The sequence below is a fragment of the Geospiza fortis genome, unplaced genomic scaffold (genome assembly GCF_000277835.1).
Source record: "Geospiza fortis unplaced genomic scaffold, GeoFor_1.0 scaffold64, whole genome shotgun sequence".
In the NCBI taxonomy this organism is placed as follows: Eukaryota; Metazoa; Chordata; class Aves; order Passeriformes; family Thraupidae; genus Geospiza; species Geospiza fortis.
In genome coordinates, this window is record NW_005054461.1 from 438907 (window position 1) to 453512 (window position 14606).

Sequence of the window (14606 nt, forward strand, 5' to 3'; positions counted from 1 at the left end):
CTCTCTGGTACAGAAGTACCTGGGTTGAATGGCTTAGGTTTCATATAGCACTGGGATCCATTAAGACAGAGAGTTCATGTATCATTCAGTGTCTGCAGAGTGATTGCTTTTATAAACCAAGCCTTCCCTGAACAGCATGTTCTGTACCTCATCATCGCTGATACTGAAATATTTACTAAAACACCCACGCCTTGATAAGAAACTGCTGTTTTAAGATGTGCTAGAATCTGTGACCAAAACTTAAGTCCCACATAAACACATCTATGAATTACAGAACTAAAAGTTAAAAGATACACCCATTTCTTGTGCTTTTTTAAAACTGCAACAGTGTAAGTAGGTGAATTAGCATTTTAGGAAGCCACATTCAAGCCTTCCCTTTGAGGATTTATGATAACTTTATCTGCATGAGGATTATTGAAAATTCTATTCTGTCATCTTCTTTCTTCCTTCTCCCTTGGGATCCCAGGGACTGCTTGCAGTCCCTTGCACTTTCATCCCCAAATTCCTACCAAATACCTGATTTTTCTTATCAATGGAATTTATTTAGCTGTAACTGCTTTTATTTTATGTAGTCACATTAAGAACTTCTTGTGGGTATGCAAATAGCCCAGTGTCATTACCTTTATTGCTTTTCTATTTTTTCTCTTTTTTTCCCCTTTAAGGATCTTTTCCTAGTCTTCTTAAGGCAAAATAAGAAACAAAGCAGACTGCCTCTCCTGCCTATATTGGCCCATTTTCTACCTTTACTGGTCTTACTGGTGTTGCCTTGTCTTTGAGCATCTAGAAGAAAGACTTCTTCTCCTGTGAACTTCTGTATTTTGGTGACAAATTCCTTGGTATCAGAGGAGGCTGTCAGAGAGAAAGAAAGATGCTTTACCAACTTGTCCAATTGGGGGGGAAAAAACCCTCAACACAAAAATCTTTAGCTATAATTTTCTCTTTGTGTATGTACAACTTCAGGCTACCTTTGCACCTCTGTCATGGTATGCATTGAGGCTTGCTGGATGCCAAGGCTGCTTTGTTGCTCTCCTCACCCTGGAAGGCAAGAGAAAATATAATGAGAGGCTCTTGGGTTGAGGTAAGAACAGGGAGAGATCTCTTACTAGGTTGCCCATCATGGCCAAAATAGACTTGACTGGGGAAATAAGTTTATGTTATTTTATTACCAGTCAAATCAGAGTAAGGTAATGAGATTTAAAACCAAATCATAAAAGAACTTTTCCCCCACTTCTCCCTTGTTTCCAGGCTAAGCCTCATGGTCATGGAGGCTGAGGTTCATCACACATCACCTCTGCTGCTCCTTCCTCTGCAGGGGTAAAACTCCTCAGTCCTCTCCTGCTCCTGCATGGGGTCCCTCCCACATGAGACAGTTCTTCATTAACTTAGTCAGCTTGGGTCCTTCCCACAAGCTGCAGCTCTTCAAGCACTGCTCCACCATGGGTCCCTTCCAGAGAGTGCAGTCCTTCAGGGATAGGCTGCTCCAGCAGCATAATTCTCATCAAACTTACCTTGAAAGTTTTATTTGGTAGGCCAGGGTGTTTATATATGGCCAGACATTTCAATTTTAAAATCACAGTGTGAATACAAAATATTTACACAGAGCAAATTGCCATTTTTAGGAAAATAATAACACTAACACTTTGATTTTCCAGCTGTTAATGTCATTGTCCTGAAAATGGCAAAGAGCTGATGGTATACTTACAGACCTGTCAAAATGAAGCCTGTATTATAAAGTCTACTGTGTAAATTCAGGGCACCCATCCTGAGCTTGAGCTAAAATTCTGTCACATGAGTTTCAGTTGTATATTCCAGCCATGGTTCCATAGTTACAGGCAGTAAGTCCTCTCCACATTGCTAGGAATATTAGAAATATAATAGAAATCGTGTATTTCCCATCCCTCTTTTCCAATAAGTTAATGTGGGTTTGATTACATATTGCTTTGATAAGCAAGCACAGCATTCCTAACTACCCAATGGCAGTCTGCAGCCTCAGCATCCAGGAGGCATGTGCCACAGTTAAATTTTCCAATCTCTGGCATGTAACTCAACTCTTGTAGCTTTTAGCTATTTATGTCCTTTTTCTAGTATGTTGAAGAGGAAAATTTGAGTAGATGTCATATTCACTGACAAACTGGGGTTTTTTTTCTGCCCAATTTGATCACTGCAGTGTGAATCAATCCTTTCTCATCTCCATTTTTTCTTCCTCTCATAAATGAATTTATGTGCAGAGCTGGCATGCAGAAATTTGATTCGCAGCAAGACTTGAGATGAGCATAGCTGTGTATAAAGAGAAGCTAAGGATCCTGTGTGTACATTAAGTAGCAAAGTCTTTCTTTAGGAGCTTTCATGAGTATTGCAGTAAGAAAATATATATTGTTATATCTCCAGCTTGTTAAGACTCATAAAATGCTCCATTTGAACTGTGCTTTGATTTAATTTGTTCAGGAAACTAGACTCTGTTACTGGTCAGTTTATTTTCATTACCACAGTATTTTCTTTCTTATGATTTTTTTACAGTCTATAATCTCCTCCTTTTGTTTTCTTCATTAACTTTCTGGCTTCAATGTCTTTAGCAGTGCCACCTTGCCCATATACACTGCTTAGCCTTTCTGCTGAGATGTCAGACAAGGTGTAAAATGAAAGAGCTTTAATCCTAAGGAATTTCCCCAGAGCAGCAGAGCACCGTGTTCAGAAATCCTGAGCTGAAACACACAGGCCATTGTCAATTAAAACCTGATCTGGTTTATGCCAGGGTCATGCCACCTCCAGAACAGCTCCTATTTGAGGAGGTGCAAAGGAAGCCCACAGTTATTTTTGCTGTATCTTCCTCATACTGGAAACAGAGCATAATATGAAGTCAGCATAAAAGTAATGCATTTTTTCCCCCAGAAACATCTCTTTCACCAGGAATTGGCTGAAGATCAAAAAGTGTTTTCTTTGCAGACACAGGGTTTCAAAAATAAAATGTAGACTAATTAAAAGCTTTGTAAATAAACTTTATATGAAACTAAGAACATTAAAATGTCTGCAAATAAAGAGCATTGTATGAGAGAAATTGATTTATGGGGAGGTTTTTCGATTGCCACAAATTAAATTGAAAATATGAAACAGGAAGTTCAGTTCTGATGTGATTCTGACAAATGACAGGCACCATTGGTGGATACAAAGGCAGGATGCAGATTTGCCTAAACAGAGCCATGTGTTGCTTCTGAGAAGCTATAGGGGGTGTGAACTTCTGGGTGAAAGTTGTAGTGGAGATACATCCGAGCCATGTGAGAAACCCATATGCCTTTAGAAAAATTTGGAAGCTAGGTGAGATAACCCACATTTGTTCCTTGAACTCTAGCATTTAAAATGGAAACAGAGCCATACATTTGGGAAATTGAATCCTGTGTTAAATGTACATGATTTAATTAAAAGAAATTAATACCCACTCATGAGAAAATGGCAGACAATAGTATACCTATAATTGTCTGTGCAGTTTCACTTACTCAGCATGTTAAGCACAAATGTGAAAATTCGTAGGTAATTTGAATTTATTTTTATTATCACGACTAGAAGCATAGTTTTCAAATATCTGTTTCTTTCTTTCTGCTTTTCAAGCAGCAACTTGCAAAATTTTAAAGGACTATTTTGATTGTCCTTTTACTTTTTGTGGAATTTTTTCCCCCACATATCCAGGGGCTCTAACACATGAGTTAAACTGATGCTTGCTACAGCAATTGAACTAGCTCAGGTGTCCCCCTTTAACTAAAGGTCATGTTTTCCCATAGCAGAGTTGGCAGAAACAAATATGTTGGCTTTTTGGTTGCAGTGCTTCCTTGTCCAAGTGATTACAAGCTAAAACTGAAGATGATTTTGTGTTTATCTTCTTGACTGTAACAGCAGTAACTGAGGTGTGGGCGCACAGTCACATCTGTCAGCTCAGCTGTAACTTCTGCCCCGGGCAAAGGCAGATGTTTGTGCTATGATAACGTATTAAATTGTGTTTAAGTGCACTTTTTTGGATCAGTTTGCTTCCACAAGCCTTGGTCAAGGCCTGAAAAAGATATTGATAGCACAATGGATTTTTCTTAACCTGCCTTCTATATCTATTTGCCATAGGTGATGTCCAGTCGCTCAACATTGCTTTAAAAGAATTTGGGGAAGGGGACATGTGTTTGTTTCTCTCCTTTCACTTATACACAGAGGAGTGGCCTTTGAGCTGTGAAGACACGGATTTTCATATGCACATTAACTTTCCATCTTTGAATTTCCTCTGAGTAGATGATTGGAACTTTCTGGTATTTGATATTTTTGAAAATGAGATGAAAACCGTCTGGGGCCGGATGGATCTGGCATGGATCTGTGTTTTGAAATATTCACTGGGCTTACAAATCCATACTCAGATCCCTTACTAAGTGACTTCATATTCAGAAGGGCAGATCACTGCCTTTCTGCTACCTCGTCAGAAAGTGCAATGATCAAAATCTCTGAACCTGTGTCTTTGTGTGTCTAAATCAATTTCCAATGGGTTTAAATGCTTCCACAGTTGAACATGTTTCAGCAAGCAGTTCTGCTTTTTACTGCAGCTCCTAGGTTTGGACTGGCAACTCTGAATTGAAGTTCATGGCTCCTCATCTGTTCACTTTCTACCATTCCACCACTTACACATTTGTTATTTAGTAACTGTTCTAACATTTTAAGTGTTATCTCAGGAGTGACATTATTGTATTTTTCCCTCCAGTGATTGGTCTGTCATTTAAGTCATCCTTTAAGTGAAAAATACAGTAAGAATATTACAATAATCAGCTTTTCAGTGTAAAACCAGGCTTCAGCTCTTCCCAAAATTAGTTTTCTTGAATTTTGCTTCCAGTTTTTTATAAAACACAATTTATTAATCTTTATAACTGATGTGAGAAAACCCAAAAAACAAGTAAATGAGCTGCAATTGAATGCTTATTGTCTAAATGATTGCATAAGCAGCTAATACTTTCACACTATCAGGTCAGTTTTGATGTACCAGTGATTAATAGCTGCATTTTTTCCCTCAGATTTTGATCCTAAATTGTGATAGTTCAGTTGAACCTAAAAGATTGTCTCATTGTAGAAAATAAGATCAATGATGAACTGTAGGCTGGTAAAAGCATTACTTTTAATGTAAGACTGCACCGATTATATAATCAATGATTGAGGATAAATTAATAAGTATCTGAAACAGTGGTCTCTGGATAGATATAAAATAATAATGACTGTTCTAATTTTCTGCATTACTTGGCAGCAGGCTTTTCACACAGTTGATTTTTCATGTTTAAATATTATGGAAGTAAATGTGTCCTCAGTATGTACATTTCAAGAACTACCTTACAGCTGTGCGTAATTTGAACCTGCCTTGTTAAAGAAAGGAGCCATTTTGCCACATTGACAAATATTGAAACTAGCATTGAGTGAATCTAAGCATCAGGTGCCTAAGAATCAAACTTTTTTCGGGTCACAAAGTAGCCAAGTAACTCTGGTGTTGCCTGTAGAAACTGAAATTCCAAATTTTCTTCCACTTTTGGTGTTTAAAAATGTGTCGTTAAGGATCTCCTTTTACAACAAGAACATAGCTCTCTTTGTCTTTCTAGAAATCTACATGAAGGAAAACATGAGATGAAGGTAATTTATTAGTGATAACAGATTTGGAGTGATTATGAAGCATATGAAGCAGCACTCTCTAAAATTGATGAGTTGATAGCCTTTTTATGTGTCTTTGACTACTGGATTAGCTCCTAAAAGTCTTACTCTCAGTCAATAAATACTTGGATAGCCATGATTTCCAGCAGTTTAAAAAATATGTTTTTAGTTAATAATAACTTTTTCAGCAATTTAGAAGATTTTGTCAGGAATTATAGGGCCTACATTAAAAATGTTAAGCTTCTCAGTAAGAGTATCTTGAAACTAATTGCAAACAATTGAGTTATTATAGCAAAAGAAATCACCCATTTTCCATCTGAATTAATCCTCCTTTCTTTGAGTTTGCATTTATGATTAATGAAGCCACATGCACAGATTGTTAGCATGGCCCAGCTGAGCAGTACCTCCTTGAGCTGCAGGAATTCACTTTTTCCCATGCATTGATCATACCTCCCAAAATGGATTTTTGAACAACCTCTTTTTCCCCACTTCTGAAGTACTGAGTGATCAGGGAAGCTACATCTCTTTTCCTGGTCTTTTCAAATGGCACATTCCTAATTTTAAAGGTAAAATTGAAATCTCTCTCTTTATAATTCAATTTATAAAGATGTGTTTCAAGGCTGCTATTTACATGCTGATTTTAAAAGCTGAAAAGATCAATTTTGATTCATTTACAAGTAACACGTAATTTACCTTTAATGATATTTCACCATGTACTTGTCATGATGTTGCTCAGATTTTGGTCCTGGCTTTCCTACTGCAGTTGAGGCCTTCACTATGTGGCAATATAGAAATCACTTTTCAGTCAGTTTTGGAAAATCCATGCAGTCATTTATAAGTGGACAATCTCTTCAGCCTTACAGCCTTGATTATTTATGGTCCTGTGTGTTCTGTTTTCATCCAGTCAGTAATATCTTATACTTCTTTTCTTTGCACCAGTCCAAATGACAACACTCAGGGCAAAAATAATTGAATCCTTAGTCCTCTGACAGGCCCTTCTGACTTTCTGAAATTTTACTGGGTTCAAGTGGTGACATCCCCAGCTTCTCATCCCCCACTTTTGGTGGTTCCCACCTCACAGTGGGGCTGCTAGAACAAGAGACATGTTTATTATGTGCCAGATTGTAACACTGCATACAAAACCACAGACAAGGTGGAATTACAATAAGATTCTTGAACTGGAGAAAATGACCCCTGGACACCAATCTCCTAAGCAGCAACTTACCTGCAAAACAGTAATTTTCAGTAGTAGCAATTTCCTTCAGAAAAGTTTGATGAGTTTGACATAAAATGTAGCTTTTGAGTGGGGAGTTACACAAATGGCTGGTAGAAAAAGGAAAGTGGTGGCTTTGTTCACTTCAAAAACTGATGGGTTTATGAAGAGGTGATGAAGGTAAGAACTTCCCATATCAAGCAAAATTAGTGATATTGAATACAGGAAGGATTTGAGTCCTGAACTGTCCTAATCCCCTGACCTGCCCACAGGGCCTTGAACTCCTCCAGGGAAAAGGGATCCAAATTCAGCCTTTAATTCCTTTTAAATTGCCCTTTACACCAATGGGGATTTTTCCAATTCTTTTCTTTAAAATACACAAAATTGAAACAAAAAGTTGTGTGCAGTCAGTATTTGCAGCCAAAACCCACATCTTTTTGGTTCAGAAGAAACTTATTTTTCTCCCTCTATCTATCAAAATATTTTTAAAATCCATTTTGGACACAACCTCCTACCCTTACTTCACATCGCTGCAGGATTGCATCTGCAGTGAGCAGTAGTCTCTGCAGTCCTGGTTCCATTGGAATCAGTAGAACTCCTCCTATGGATGTCAGCTGGAGCTAAAACACTGCCTACAAACTAGGATGTCTAAGTGGGGTTAAAATACAATGGGGATCTCAGGAATTCTTTTAGGGTTTGTTTTCCAAGTATAGCGGTGAAATTTACAGGGTAGAAGATGTTTTGTTTAATGGATTGAAATTAATGGAGTTTGAGTGTTCTTTCATGTCATGCATTTGGAGTAGTATTGTAGCAGCACAATTACACTCAACTAAGGTATATCTGCTGGTATTTGGTTGAAGAACCTGGCTTTTTAAGCTGTGGAATAAATAGAAATATGATCAGGGACTTGTCTTTTGTTTGTTTTACTTTGAAAATGCCTCTTTAAATAGACAATACTTTATATTTCTGTAGTAAAAATAAATGAACCATTTCTTTTTTAAAGTTCAGTTAGTGATTTTTTCTGTGTTTTTTAACCACGAGAAGATAAAATTTATCTATTGGTTCTTGGGGAAAGAGAGGGTGTATTAGTTCTTCAGGAAACTTATATTTTGACATGTAAACAAGGCCCCCTCTACATGGGCGCTGTTTTTCTCTGGAGTTTTATAGCCCTGTTGCATTCAGTTTGGCCTTTGTTTTGCTTGCATGTGAGAGCTATCCTTTCTTCTAACAATATATTGCTGTGGCAAACTCAGGGACTTAGAGATGGCTGAGAGACTGAGGTTCTCATCTCTTGCAGCCCTGTCTTATCTGAGGTGACAGACATTCTATACCATTCGATTTATGGATCAGCAACACTCTTTTCTACCACTGCCTTAATACCTGAAGAATTATTTTGGGCTAGTAAAATAGAATTCTAGCATGCTGGAACAAAAAGCAAAAGTTTGTAAGTATTTTTTAACCAATGGATTGTTTGGTGATTCAAAAAATATTTCAGAACTAATACAATATATTGAAAGAAAATCATAAAAGATAACTCTTGGACTGAAAATATTTAAGTGCACTGTCAGTGTTGATTTAGCTGCTTTGTCTATCACACTAACAGGTGAGAAAGAAAAACAGAGATGAGAGCCATGGAAATGCATTCCATGCCAAATGCATCAAAGAAATAAGAGCTTGTTAGGAGAAATCCCTCCAAAATATGGACATATAAATGGGAATAGAACTCTCTATATGAATTCTGGTTGTAATGAAAAAAATGTACTTCAAATGTAGATAATATTTTGGTCTATTTTTTTTAGGAGCTATCAGAGTATCATGCTTTCCCATTAATTAAAATCAAACTTAAACTAGGAGTAAAAGTCTCAGAGATTCTCAAATTTTTTAGGAATTTGACTGAAGTAGCTATACAGAGACAAAAAAAAATTAGTTCTATGTCCTCCAGGAGAAAACGGTGAGTTTTGTTGTTTTGTTCAGTGTTATTTAACAATAGTCTCCTCTAATTTGAAATTGCATTTTACTTGTCCTTTTCTAAAATAATATAACCAAATAATTCTAAATAAATCTTGGTAGAAAACATGATACTAATATTCTTTTTCCATTTTGCAAAAATACTAGGGAGTACTATTTAAGCAGAGAAGCAAGGCAGCTTTTTAATAGCATGATCATTATCTATGATTCCAAATATATTATTATTCCAAATAATCATTTTAATTTATGATGCCTTTCCTCATATTACCACCAGTGTTCTTCATGATCATTTTTATTTAAATATATCATTTTCACAGACATGTATGTTGTGAGGTATGCATTTATTTGCATATTTTGTGTAAAATTTCCAGTGATCTCCAAAAAACTGCAATATTGAGTTGTGCCCTAAAATTTAGTCCTACAACTCTTACTGCATCTTTACCAGGTATAGCCAGGCCTAAATTCAACTGTCTCCACTGGCTAAATCCAGTCTAAACAAAAAGCCACAGTAAGGTGAATTAAACAACAAGTTTTAGAACAACTTGCGAAGAGAACTTTGAGAATGTGGTTAAGCTTCAACTATTGCAATGATATTTTTGGAGTCTGTAAATGGTCTCAAGTAATTATTGCTCAGAGTCCACAACCATACCCTAAGGACTAATGTGCATAATCCATCACTTGAGCCCCTGAAGTATTTCTCTGAGTACCTAAAGAATCCCCCAGGAGAGCTTGACCCCATCTCTCCCTTCAGTCCATGCAGAATGTCAGAGGTGGAGTTCAGCAGCTGCTGTCTCAGTTCCTCTCAGCAGCACTATTGAAGCAGAGTTCCTCACTGCTCTTCTAGCTCTGCCTTACTATTGAGATGAGACCTCAGTGTTTCACCTGAGACTTACATGTGGTTATTTGATTAATGTGCCCATGTTTCTAGCTGGTAAAATTGCTTTGGAGAGGGCTATATTCTTGAAATCCCTCTTGGGTAAATCATTCAAGCATTGGACAAGGTGATAAGAGGAGGATAAACCAAGCAGAGGTATCAGTTTCCATATTCCCTCCCTCTTCACTCTCAAATCTTTCCTGTTAGACTATGTCTTCATGCTAGCAGTGCTTGATATATCAATGTGTAACCTGAACTATGGCTTTTCTCTCCCCCTTTCCCTCACTTCCACATCTGAGGCAATTCAGAGCAAGTTCATTGTTCTGTTTTTACCAGAGTTTTCAGCATCAGATCACATCGATGCTCTCTATGAGCACTGTGCAGTTTTTGATTCCTCCGTGGCAGACGTGGTAGTCAGCAGAGCAGTACAGCACTCGCTGTCTGTGAGGGAAGCCAGGGGGCTCTGCCAGGTCATTATTAGTGCCAGAACTCCAAGGAGTCATCCATTCTGGCAATAGTCTTCTGAATTTTCTCTTGGAGAGATTATTTACTGCTGTAAATATTCTCCAGTTAAAGTACATGTACTTTTGTTTCCCCAGCTTTCTGAGCCTTTCGTGGTTATTATCCAGTGGTTGAATAGATAAGCATGACAGCACTCAAACTTTCATATAAGCTATGCAGCAAGCAAGAGGAAAGGAAAAACTAATAAGTCTTCACAGACACTCTTCAGGAACATCTTTCTTTCTATGCTGGTAACAGCATAGGAGAATGTTCTCTGTCAGCGTGTATGAAGGGACTACACATCCCAAAGCATGCTGAGCACTGGCAGTCTGTCTTTCTAGGAGTGAGGGAGCTGATGTGTTCATCTCAGAAGTGTGTTAGCAAAGCAACATTCAATACATTGCCACTAAATTAACTTCTTCCTCTACTAGCTATATTTATTTGACAAAGGATTCATTACATACCTCACATACTCTGCTTTACATGACCCTTACCTCTCTATGCCATGTCTAATAAAGAAAGCCCTCATATTTCTTGCAGCTATTGGTTTTGGCTGAAAAATATCAGTACAAAAATCAACAGCAAATGAAGAACTGAAACTTTTAGTCTATTGTAACTATATTGAAATAAACAGAGTAGTAGCTCCTATACTGGTTTGTTTTTTTCCTGCTTACTAACTAATAAAGAAGAGTTTGGGATTCAAGATGTTTGAAAGTTATACAGCACATCTCCTCTTCCAAGACATTTACCTTTGCAACAGAAAATAATTTGATTCAGAAAACTGAAATATGTGAAAAATGTTAAATGGATTACAAGCTGGTTCATTGACAAATTGAAAAATGTGGTGTCAATGGGCAGATATAAATTACTGTGTCTAGTAGAGTCTGCCTGAAATCAGTTCTTGGGTCAATAGCACTTAACATTTTTATCAACAGTCTAGACAGTGATATAAGACATTTTCAGTAAAGCTTGAGCAGGACAGAGATTGGTGAGGTAGTAAATAATATGTTAGATAATTGCAGAAGCTAATAAAACATATTTTAATATTGCCAAATACTACCAGCCTCTTGTGTGGGATAAAAATCTATAGGTAGTTGTTAAGCTGTGATTTAGAAAAGGACAGGTTATCAAAGATAATTGGATCTGCTTAGGCTCTTTGTACAATCTTGTGGAAGGAAAAAGCACTAATGCAATAATGTGCATATTAAAGTCAGACTGTCAGGTGAATGGGATGATGATTGCTTTTGCATGCTGTATTGATAAGATGGCTTCTAGAATGCCAAGTCCTTTTGGTGTCCAGTCTTAAGGAAAATGAAGAAATAGGACAAATAGAAGACATTGGTGTGCACAGGACCTGGAAATCAGGTTTTAAATCCTGTGTAGGTTTAACAACCTGAGCTTAGTTTATAGTTATATATGGGTATTTGGGCATGAAATTTTTTTTGTAGGTTTGGGACAAGAAACACTCTCAGCATCATTGATAAAGGCACAACAAAATTCAGTGACTGGAAAATTAAATTAAGGGGAAAATGCAGCCTCATATTAACTTGCAATTTGTTAGCTTTGCAGATTACTAAATAGCAGAACAGCTGATCCGGGGAAGTGATAAACTCATCACTGCTAGACATCTTAAAAAAAAAAAAGAAAATAAAGGAGAGGGAAAGGCAGATTTAGTGATTTCTTTATTTACAGTTCATGTGCTGCAAGGAGGATAGTCATACATGTTCTGTCTTAAGTCTAAGACATACCTGATTTAAAGAATTGACTGCTGAGGAGGCATGGAGAAATTACTTCCCCGGTTGTACCTAGGAGGAGATAATTTGCTTGTTCTTTGCTGTCTTCTGAACCAGAAACCAGACCAGGCTGACACTCAGATCCTGGAAAGGTTGATCATCTTCCCTGAATGGGAATGCCTGACTATGACTTGGGGTTGCCATAGAAGTGATCAAAAGGTTTTAGGGTAGGGAAGGACTTTGCACAGCCCTCAGGAGGGAAAAAGAGTAGTCTAGCTGAAGCCTTTGGTCTAAGAGCTCTTTATATATGAAGTGACACAAAACTGTGGAAACACAAGGTTATCACAAATCCCTGTGGCCTCAGAACTTGAGAATCATGAACACAATGGTGGGTTCTCCAGTGTATTGCTGTGTTAGTGGGACAGGGATTTCTGAGGATTTTTTTTCCCAGCTCTAATAGATGGAAAAATTAGGAAGGCTTTCAGACAATAAGCTTCTTTTAGATTTGAAATAGCAACACAGGCTTTAAATTTAAATATGGGTTGAAAGTGATTGGTCCAAACCTAGTTGGGTATGTTCGTAAGTTAGACTGTCTGTGAGAAGAGGTAGTGGACTGAGGGAAGTACAAGATAAAAAGGATGTTATCACCATGGGAAAGAGAGGGGTACATAATCTATTGCTTGTTGGAATATGGTGGTATCAACTGGGGTAGAAATTATGGAATAAGGAGGTTGTACTATATGATAAACCCATTATATCGATTGTTTTCTTATTTTTTAGTATTTAGTGACATTACAAATTTTAGTAGGCTCCTTTTCAGAAGGAGCTCTCTCTTTCTTACAGGCAAGAGGTAGAGAGAAAATTTAAAAGTTTTGCCACTGATGCCTATTTTTTTTTCATATTTCATAATTTGTCAGTGTGAATTCATTCTGATATTCAATGCTTATTTAATTTCATCCATAAATTTTACAGAGAATTTGCATCAGATGAAGTATATTTTGTTCTGGAAAATGAATAGGCAGGACCTACAGACCATGATGATACTCATCAGAAGATGTAGATTGTGGGGCTTGAGAATACTGACGAGTCTGCATTTGTGAGAATACTGGCAATTCTGCAATTTTTCTTAAATGTCATCTGTTCCGTTTAGTGCGTATCACTCCACAGGGAATTTGCTTCTGAAGATAGGTTTAGCAGCTCTGGAGCTATGAGTAACACGCGCCTCAGCGAGCCAGAATCTGTAATATAAAACAAATTTTATCTGTTGTGTCTTTTGAAGTATGTAAGCAATATACAAAATGGGCAGTGGTTTGCTTTTTCATATGCCACTAGATGTTACCAGGGAATTATTTGCTGTTTTGTGACATGTACTTGCAGTTTATTAGAATTCTTCTTAATTAAAAGCTTTGGCATATTTAGCTTCACCTTACTTGGGGCTATTAATTTATAAAGGATATGCTTGATTATGGTAGTTAGAGTGTTTGATTTACTGTTTTTATGGATGTGATAGATCTAATTTGTACTGATATATTATTGCTTTTAGCAGTGTGGTACTGAGCTTGCACAGAAGCTGAAAAAACACTTTCAGCTTGAGACTGGTATTAAAAGTTCATTGATGATCAATGCTATTAGAAATGCTGAAAAATATCCGAGGATGTTTTTAAAAGGGTTATCTTTTTGTCTGAGTGTTTCTTGGGTGTTTTTAAGGACGTACTTGATGATTGTGTTTATGATGACCTTCTTCTTTTAGGAATATCAGCCTTGCAACACCAACGCCTGCCCAGAGTTAAAAAAGACAACTCCTTGGACGCCCTGGACGCCAGTGAACATCTCAGACAACGGCGGTCACTACGAGCAGCGTTTCCGATACACCTGCAAGGCGCGCCTGCCTGACCCAAACCTGCTGGAGGTGGGGCGGCAGCGCATTGAGATGCGCTACTGCTCCAGCGACGGCACCAGCGGCTGCTCCACAGATGGTGAGCAAAGCCAGGCGGGCTCACCCTGCCACCTGCTAGTGACGTGCCTGCAGTTCCATTTTCAGCTCAGAGTGGAGGTTCCTGCTTGATGGTGTTGTGTGTAACAGAACTGATAATGAAAAGGAGGGCCCAGTGATCCCAGTAGGGAGCATAGCCTGTATTTCTTCTGGATGTAGCTTCATCATTCAGCCTAAGCAAGTGTCTTTCATCACCAGTTATGAGATTTGCCCGGTTATTTTAATTCTCTTCACAGTAATCCTGATCTTGTAAGATTTTATTACCCCTTATACTCCCCTGAGCTTTTACTAGGGGTGCGTTTGTGCAACATTAACCTATTTCCAGAATATGGAATATTCTAAGAAGGACTTTCAGTAGTTTGAAAGTAACAACTGTAAGATTCATACCGGTGTTTAAATAAATAAGAAGTTTATGAACTGGATAATTTCTCTTATAAAAGTTTATGTTGTACTTTTGCTGGTAATTGAAAGTTCTGTTCATTTCTGAGATTGAAAACCAAACTCTTTCAAAATCTTTTCAAATTTAGATGACTTTAAATTGGAATTACTTTGTTTCAGAATTTTTTTATTTTCCTATCAGTAATACATAGTTTTGTATAAGTATAAAAAAATTAAAACTAGGAGAAATTGTGACAGTCATTCTTATTTTATTAATGCATTTCATTGATT

The 14606-nt window shown here is 37.4% G+C and overlaps 1 protein-coding gene across 2 annotated transcripts in view; it reads left to right on the forward strand.

The window, feature by feature from the left end:
- The window catches only part of SEMA5A (semaphorin 5A), a 313297-nt gene that overhangs the window by 265142 nt on the left and 33549 nt on the right, over positions 1–14606 (forward strand). For both annotated transcript variants that reach the window (XM_031062762.1, XM_031062763.1), the window contains one exon: positions 13695–13920. In XM_031062762.1, the coding sequence (XP_030918622.1) occupies positions 13695–13920 (226 nt within the window). The remainder of the gene's footprint in view (positions 1–13694; positions 13921–14606) is intronic.